This window comes from Miscanthus floridulus, chromosome 1 (genome assembly GCF_019320115.1).
Source record: "Miscanthus floridulus cultivar M001 chromosome 1, ASM1932011v1, whole genome shotgun sequence".
NCBI classification, from domain to species: domain Eukaryota; kingdom Viridiplantae; phylum Streptophyta; class Magnoliopsida; order Poales; family Poaceae; genus Miscanthus; species Miscanthus floridulus.
In genome coordinates this window covers 20691754-20700763 of record NC_089580.1, presented here as the reverse complement: position 1 = coordinate 20700763, position 9010 = coordinate 20691754, and the positions used below count along the sequence as shown (strand labels likewise).

At 51.3% G+C, this 9010-nt stretch overlaps 1 protein-coding gene and 1 pseudogene across 1 annotated transcript; one reads left to right on the top strand and one right to left on the bottom strand.

Moving 5' to 3' along the window:
- Window positions 1-688: 688 nt before the first annotated feature.
- LOC136453028 (uncharacterized) lies at window positions 689-5659 on the top strand (annotated as a pseudogene).
- Window positions 5660-6012: 353 nt separating this feature from the next.
- On the bottom strand, window positions 6013-7854 carry LOC136475304 (zinc finger protein CONSTANS-LIKE 16-like). Its single transcript, XM_066472850.1, has 2 exons — window positions 6878-7854; window positions 6013-6767 (listed from the first exon to the last, which is right to left on the bottom strand). The coding sequence occupies exons 1-2, from the start codon at window positions 7778-7780 to the stop codon at window positions 6453-6455; spliced, it is 1218 nt and encodes a 405-aa protein (XP_066328947.1). The 5' UTR covers window positions 7781-7854; the 3' UTR covers window positions 6013-6452.
- Window positions 7855-9010: the final 1156 nt, after the last annotated feature.

Here is a 9010-nt window from a genome sequence, read left to right as displayed (position 1 = left end):
GGGCATGCTTAGCAGGCAGAATGTCACAGTGAGTCCCAAAGAAGGTTTGTATACAGGAGAAGCCCGTAGCCACATCAAATTGTCAGCATCATCAAGGAAGTTGAACCTGAGTCACCCACCAATCAGGAGGACAAGGGAGCACCTGAACGCGTCACGGGCTCAGTGAACCAGGCCGAACCTGAACCAAGGAAAGGCAGTCGCGTCCGACGCGCGTGCGATTCGGTGGACATGAGTGGGCATAAATCATGGGCTAGACACAGCTGCAGCTGTGTGATTCACGCCGAGGGCCAAGGGCCTGTATACATAGGAACAGAGAGAGAGAGACCGGGGGGGCATAACATATCAGAACGAAACTGAATACTAAGCTTCCTCCTTCGGTCATCTGGCTTGTTTCCCCTGCTTTCCTTCTACCTTCCCAATCCTTCCATTCTCTTATGTTAACAATTGGTATCAGAGAGCCTTCCGATTCTCCTTCGCGTTCATTTTCTCTACTCTGATTCGCAATTTGCCGTGGTTGGTAGATTTCGTCGCGCCGCAGCTAGCTGCTGTAGCGCGATTGATTTCCTGTAAATCCCCGGATCCGCGAATCGAGTCGAGAACACGCGACCTGGATCCGTCACCACCGCCACCACCACCAAAGACTCCGATCCGTTTCCACTATACTCGTTCCGCAAACCGTCGGGGCGCCATGAATCCGGATATCCAGCTCCTGTTGGCGGAGTTCCAAAAACTCGCCACCGCACAAGCAGTCACCCAGAAGCAAATCGCCGAGCAAACGGATCTCCTCGAGCGGCGATTCAGCGAAGCGGATGAAGTCCTGGACAAGCGTTTCCGAGAGGGCGACGCGGCGGTCGAGTAGAGGATCATCGACTCCGAACTTCGCCAGGACGCACGCCTCAGCTCCATTGAGAAGACTGCTTTAGATCTCACCTCATGGCGCCAGGAACACGAAGGCATCGTCGACGATCTCCGTCTTCGCATCGGCAAGCTCGACAAGTACTGGAACCGGTCTGTGATTGAGTCCACCGCCGCTCACCTCGAGCCGGCTATCTTCACCGAGCCACCAGTCAAGTCGGAGCAGCACGCCGCATCTGCATCTGCGGGCTACAAGGCTGCTCGGCCCAACGAGCACGGCCTCGATCCTCACCACTGGGAGAATGAGTTTGGGGTTGTCACAACCTATACTCATTCCCCGGTCACGGGTATGGACAACTCCTCTGCGAATCCCATTAAGTTTCATGGCACTGCATATGACTTAGTGTTATCCCGCAACCGCCCACCCGAGAACCACCGTAATCCCACCGGCAAACTCCCAAAAATGGCCTTCCCTACCTTTGATGGCACTGACCTTAAACTCTGGATTACTTGCGCTGAAGATTACTTTGAGATGTCTTCTGTTGATCCCTCAGTCTGGATTCAGTGCTCGCGTACGCAATTCCTTGGCCCTACCAAACGCTAGATCCAATCAGTTACTGACAAACTAAAAACCATGTCCTGGTCTGAATTTTGTCAAGCCTTGCATACCCGCTTTGATCGCGATCAACATGAATTTCTCCTTCGCAAGATGAACCGCATTCGCCAAACTCCCTCTGTGCAAGATTATGTTGATCAATTTTCTGAACTTGTTGACCAGCTCACAGCCTATGATTCCTCCACAAATACTCTGCATTACATCACTCGTTTCCTAGATGGCTTACATTCAGACATTCGTACTGCCATTCTTGTTCAGTGCCCCGATTCTCTGGATACTGCGTATACTTTGGCGTTGTTGTAGGAAGAGGCTGCGGAGTCATCAAGGAAACGTGAATTCAAGCCATGGAATCAGAAGACTGCCTATCCCCTTCCTTCCCGTCAAGATCGTTTGCCAGCTGGGACAGTGGACAAGTCCATGTTGAATCAGAAACCACTAGATAAAAAGCTGGCTGATCTCAAGGCTTACTGGCGTGCCCGTGGCTTGTGTGATCACTGCAGAGAGAAGTGGAATCGTGACCACAAGTGTGCGCAGCAAGTAGGACTCCATGTGTTGGACGAGCTCTACGCTCTTTTCTCTGAAGAAGCGGTCGATGGTCCGACAACCGATGGCAATGAGGGACCCGAGCCAGAAGAAACCTGTTGCTGCCTATTTTCTGAAACTATAGCACAACCGGGGGTAAAGACTTTGCAATTCCAAGGCATGTTCCAGCAGCAGCCGGTATTGATTCTACTCGACTCTGGTAGCTCTACATCTTTTATCAGCCAGCAATTACTGTCTAAAATGTCAGTCAATCCAGTTCGGTGTCATGCACTAGTTGTGAAAGTAGCCAATGGTGAGTTGATGCAGTGTTCTGCTCAGTTGCCAGCAGCAGTATGGAGTATTCAGCAGTATCAGTTTACTCATGATTTCAAGGTTTTACCCATTCCCCACTATGACATCATTCTTGGCATGGATTGGCTCCAACTTTTCAGTCCAATGAAGGTGGACTGGTTGCATCGCTGGTTGGTCATTCCTTACAAGGGTACAAATGTCAGGTTACAAGGCAAGCTACCATTAGAGGTTCCTGGGGATGATGAGTTGTTGGTGCAGATATTCAGTATCGCTCCGCAATCCACTACTACAGAGGCTCAGTTACCTCCAGCCATCAGTGCCTTACTGACTGAGTTTCCTTCAGTTGTTTGTCCACCTGACCAACTACCACCTAAGAGGGACTGTGATCATAAGATACCATTGATTGAAGGGGCTCGGCCAGTCACAGTGCGACCATACCATTACCCACCAGCCCTCAAGGATGAAATTGAGTCTCAGGTTGACTCTATGCTGCAACAGGGCATAATCCAACCGAGCACTTCGCCATTCAACTCGTCTGTCTTGCTGGTACGTAAAAAAGATGGCTCCTAGAGATTTTGTGTGGACTATCGCTACCTCAATGCCCTTACTATCAAGACTGCATTTCCTATTCCAGTGTTTGACCAACCCATGGATGAGCTAGCAGGTGCTCGGTATTTTTCCACCCTGGACCTCCTGTTAGGTTATCACCAAATACGGTTAAGGGAAGGTGAAGAGCACAAAACGGCGTTCTCCACTCATGTGGGCCACTATGAATTCAAGGTCATCGCCTTTGGCCTTTATGGTGCACCCGGCACTTTCCAAGGAGCCATGAACAGTACTCTGAAACCTTGCCTCCGCCGGTGTGCTATTGTCTTCTTTGATGATATACTTATTTACAACAAGTCTTTTGAGGAGCATCTCGACCATCTGCGTCTGGTTTTGTTCTTGCTAGCCCAAGATCAGTGGCACATCAAACTATCAAAGTGCAAGTTTGCGCAAACTGAGATTTCTTATTTGGGTCATGTCATCAGTGCTAAAGGTGTGGCTACAGACCCGGCTAAGATTGAGGCAGTAGTTTCCTGGCCAACGCCGACTACAGTCAAGGAACTTCGTAGCTTTCTCGGTTTTGCCGGTTTCTACCGCCGTTTCGTTCGACATTATGCAGTCATCTCAAAGCCGCTAATAGCATTGTTGAAGAAGCACTCGTTGTTCGTGTGGTCTACTGAACATGACACAGCATTCCAAACTCTAAAGAAATGCTTGAGCTCTGCTCCAGTGCTGGCCCTTCCTGATTTCAAGCGGCAATTCTGTATTGAGACTGATGCTTCTCACTATGGGGTCGGTGCCGTGCTCCTTCAGGAGGGCCATCCACTCGCTTTCTTGAGTCGAGCTCTCGGACCCAAGAATCAAGGGTTGTCAGCCTACGAGAAAGAGTACATGGCTATCATCATTGTTGTTGATCAGTGGCGTTCTTATTTGCAGCTCAGTGAGTTTGTCATTTTCACCGATCACAAGAGCCTCATCCATTTGAGTGATCAGCGCCTTCACACTGCATGGCAACAGAAGGTTTTCATAAAATTGTTGGGTTTGCAATATAAAATAGTATATAAGTTGGGTACTGACAATCGGGTTGCAGATGCACTGTCTCGCATAGGCCACCCAGAGGAGCTGTCTGCCATTTCAGCCACAATGCCTTCCTGGCTAGACGCCATCATCCAGAGTTATGCATCTGATGCTCAGGCTCAAGAACTGATGACTAAGCTAGCTGTCTCTACCGACTCTGAACATAACTTCTCCATGCACCAAGAGCTAGATATCCGGATTCATGGCGCCCCAAATGACCTGATGTGCTTCTCCAACACAAGATTATCACGGCTTTCCATTCTTCACCAGTGGGCGGTCATTCGGGATTTCCTGCCACCTATCGACGCATCAAGCATCTCTTTGCCTGGGCCGGTCTGAAATCATTCGTTCACCAGTTTGTGGCTGGATGTCCTACTTGTCAGCAAGCCAAGCCCGATCGCGCAAAATACCCTGGTCTACTCCAGCCTTTACCGGTTCCCAGTATGGCATGGCAAAGCATTTTGATGGACTTTGTGGAGGGCTTTCCACTGTCTAGGGGCAAGAATTGTATCCTGGTGATTGTCGATCGCTTTTCCAAGTATGCACACTTCATCCCAATGGCTCATCCATTTACTGCTCTTACAGTGGCCAAGACATTTATCACCAATGTGTACCGCCTCCATGGTCTGCCATTGTCAATCGTTTCGGACCGAGACAAGGTTTTCACCAGTCAGCTATGGCAAGAACTTTTCCGTTTGGCCGGCGTCACTCTTCGGATGTCTTTAGCTTACCATCCTCAAACCGACGGGCAAACGGAGCGTGTGAATCAATGCATGGAAACCTTCTTGCATTGCTTTGTCAGTTCCTGTCCAGCTAAGTGGCTCGATTGGATTTTTCTAGCTGAGTATTGGTACAACACCACATGGCATTCTTCACTGAACTATTCATCATTCTTTGTTCTCTATGGTCATCACCCTCAACACTTTGGGATCTCTGAAGACAATTATGTTTCCTCGGTTCCTCTAGATGATTGGATGAAGGAAAAATCCATGATGAACACACTCATTCAGCAGCACCTCGTCCGGGCACAGCAGCACATGAAGACACAAGCTGACAAATCTCGCTCCGAACGCCAATTTACAGTGGGCGACTGGGTGTACCTCAAGTTGCAGCCATATGTTCAAACCTCTTTGGCTGCGCGCGCTAATAAAAAGCTAGCTTTCAAATTCTTTGGCCCGTTTTAGGTCATCGGACGTGTGGGCGCCGTCGCGTACAAGCTCAAGCTTCCGGAGAATTCAGCTATTCATCCCGTTTTCCATGTGTCCCAGCTCAAGACGGCCCGGTACCTACATCTCACTCGGTGGCTGATCTTCCCCACACTCTCGACGGGTTGCAGATATCACTGAAGGTTCTCCAGAGGCGCATCCACACAACCGACCACGACGTCGTACCACAGGTGCTCGTGCAATGGTCCAATCTGCCACCATCACTAGCTACCTGGGAAGACACTGAAGCCCTCCGGCAAAGGTTTCCTCGTGCTCCTGGTTGGGGACAAGCAGGTCTTTCGTCAGGGAGGGGATGTCAGCATCACCAAGGAAAAGTCGAACCTGAGTCACCCACCAACCAGGAGGACAAGGGAGCACCTGAACGCGTCACGGGCTCGGTGAACCAGTCCGAACCTAAACCAAGGAAAGGCAGCCACGTCCGACGCGCCAGCGTGCGATTCGGTGGACATGAGTGGGCGTGAATCATAGGCTAGACACAGCTGCGCCGGTGTGATTCACGCCGAGGGCCAAGGGCCTGTATACATAGGAACAGAGAGAGAGACCGGGGGGGAGGGGGGGGGGGGGGGGGGACATAACATATCAGAACGAAACTGAATACTAAGCTTCCTCCTTCGGTCATCTGGCTTGTTTCCCCTGCTTTCCTTGTACCTTCCCAATCCTTCCCTTCTCTGATGTTAACACAAATATACTAAAGGATCTCAATCATTACACAACACAGCAGAGAGCAAAGTCGTACAAACAATCTGTTATCTCAGTACAGCCAACATAGGACCTAAGAGCCCATTGTGCCCACGCCCCATGATCATGGTCACCAAAGATGGCGGCATCAAAATGGTATGTCTTGTCACTGAGAAACCATAATAAAAACAACATAGTATATCATCACTTCAATCTTATACAGTCTAAGCTCAGAGTTCCAGACCTTTACACATGTAGTACTCCAATGTTTCCAATCGATGCATGGCGGCATCAAAATCTACACCCTTTGTAATTAGTGGATCCTTCTTTACAAAAACTAGAAAAAGAAAAACAACCAACCTAGCTATAAGTATACTCTTCCTTAACTAATTTGCACATGAAATTCTGCACATGTACATACAGATATATTTCAGTCGTAAGTAGGGAGCATCTTGTGGGGAGCCCTAATTCGCACGCACGGATATCTGATCAAAAACTAACGCTAGGTACGTACGTTCATCCCCAATTTAAAGTAGTAGAGTAGAAAGAACATGCTACGAGCTAGATAGATGCATCGGTGCATCATGCACATACGTTGCTTCATGCTTGCATGCGTGGTCTCAAAACTGGAAGCGCCCGTTCGCTCCTGGAGGTGGCGCGAGCACCATGCCCACGTGTGGCAGTGCGCGTGCTAGCTGCTTCTGCTGCTGCGGCGGCGGCGGTGGCGGCCTCGGCAGCGGCGGAAGCGTGGTGCGCTTCACGAACCGGCCCTTCATCCGCGGCCGCTTCTCCGCGTTGACCTTGCGCACCTCGTACCGGATCTTCTTGGCGAAGAGCCGCGTCCGCCGCTTCTCCCTGTACCGCGACACCCGCGCCTCACGCTCGCCGCCGGTCACCGCGGTCACGGCGCCGCCGAGGAGACCCCGGCTTCCCGCCTGCACGCGATCCATATGGCAAAAGGAAACCGATCAATTATTTATCCCAAAACAGTGCATGGGAGGAATGGAAGAAATGTGTAGACATCGTTGAAACGTGTAGTGCTTACCGGGAAGTCAGACCATAACTCGTAAGGATCGAGGTGAGGACGCTTGCCATGAAACCACGGCGATCCGCCGTCACGAATCCACGAGGCGATGACGCCCTCGTAGTTGAGCTTGAGTATCATCTCCGGCCGCTTCCTTTTCTTGTCCTCTCGTTCAGGCGCCGGCGCCGCCATGGCCTCCAAGTCCACGTCCGCGTTCACCTGAGGCTTCTCTTCGTCCAAGAAACCCAGATCATGAAACCCGTCGTCGACTCCCATGAGGAGGCTCTCCATGTCCGCGGCGAAGCTAGCGAGCTCCATGTCCGGGACGTCGAACCCGGAGAGCCCGTCCGCCTCCGCCGAGATACCGGAGGCGAACTCCGCCGATGTTTCTACGAGAGGCAGCATCAGGCAGGCAGGCTTCTGCTCCCCCTCGTCGGCCACGGGGTTGTAGAACTCAGCGAGCATAGGGTCGAACACCGGCACGCGGTACAGAAGGTCCTCATCGTCGTCCTGGAACACGTGTTCGTCGTCGTTATCGCCCACGATACCGGAGCCAGACTCCTCCGTATCGAGGTCGGGGACCGCTGCCGACGCGGGCGCGGCGATAGAGTTGGGCGTCGCCAGCTCATGCTTGCCTCCCCCCGGCTTGGACCGCGGCGTGCGCGGCCGTCGCTTGAGGCCGTGGAGCCACGTTGGCGCGTCGGGGTCGCACGGTGGGGAGGAGCAGGACGCCGAGGGGAGGCGGACGCGGTGGTGTCGGCGCGCCAGCGGGTTCGCCGAGTGGACGGAGACGTCGCAGGTCTGGCACAGGAAGGCGTCGTCGGCAGGGCAGTGCCAGCGCGCCCGCCGCCTCATGCAGCCGTCGCAGGACCGCGCCGTGCGCGCGCCTAGCGCGGCGCCCGCCGCCGCCCCGGCGCTCGTCATTTCGTCGAACAATTTCTGCTCCCGGCGGTTATGTTAAGCGCGAGCTTAACAAGACCGGGAACAGTGTGGGGGCGAGCTCGGAAGCCCTTTCCTTTATAAAAATTGCCAACTCCGTCGCGAGAATCCGGACCCACATGTCAGCGACGGTTGGCGTCCACCATCGTGATCGCGTAGCGGGCACGTGGGGCCGTTGAATGCGCTTTTGGGCTGCGTGGAGCGAGCAGCGCGTGAGGTGGGCCCAGGAAGAATGCTTATCTCGAAGCCGATTGGCTGGCGCGGCACGGGGAATCCGCTGGCCTGGAATGCTATTGGGCTGCCTGTCACCGGTTGGATTTCCGGCGGGGCCCATGCATGAGGTATGGATGATGACGTGGACGCCTGTGTTGCTACTCTCTCTCTCTCACTTGCCTCTGCGGGCATGCCGCATGCGATGAGGTTCAGAATGCATGGGATATTGGTCTATTGGGTGACTCAGCACTCAGCAGCTCGATCGTGTACAATCATGTGCACAGGTTGAATTTTCTTCGCTGTTCGTTCGCTCTCATGAACGTACAGTACCTCTTGAATTAGCTGCCAACATAATCATATGTGAATCATATGCCAATTACAGAACGATATACCTCCAAAATTAGGATAAAACGTTAGAACCACAATTACAATTTTGAGTAACGACTTTATGACTGACCAAATCACCTTATGCGACACACATGTTTAATTATCCAGTAACTAACTAAATGTGTATAAATTTTAAAATGGTAATTCTACTGAGCTACCACACGTACCAGCAGCTGGGTGTCAAGGAAGCTGTGTGTATATGTAGTACTTCATCCTAACTTCTCTCAACTCAGCTGCACGTTTTGTGTTTAAAAACCGTGTTGAGGTTCCACCTTTAAATTTTAATCAGGACAAAGCTAGAACAAAAACAACCCAGGTGACTACTATAAGTAGTGGAGCAACATGTACAAACTTGGAGCAAAATTATTAATCTGAATTGTTTTGAAGTACAAAATTTTGAGCTAGAGAAACATTACTCAAATGGTTTATTTGGACCCAGGATCGTACCTTGCGCATAGCTAGAGCTAGCATCTCCACCAGATATCGTATTCAATCTCCTATACTTAAAAACTATACTTCCAAAGTAGCGTTTTTAGGAGATGGAAGTGTTGCAGCGGATCTTTTCTCTCATCTCCTATACTTTTAACATTTTAAGAGATCTCCTAAAAAAGCATT

What these genes read in the sequence shown, in the direction of transcription:
- LOC136475304 (XM_066472850.1), bottom strand. Translation starts at nt 7,780, where the DNA reads ATGACGAGCGCCGGGGCGGCGGCGGGCGCCGCGCTAGGCGCGCGCACG. An exon ending in AGTTATGGTCTGACTTCCCG is followed by an intron (nt 6,768 to 6,877) that starts GTAAGCACTACA and finishes GATCGCGTGCAG; the next exon opens with GCGGGAAGCCGGGGTCTCCT.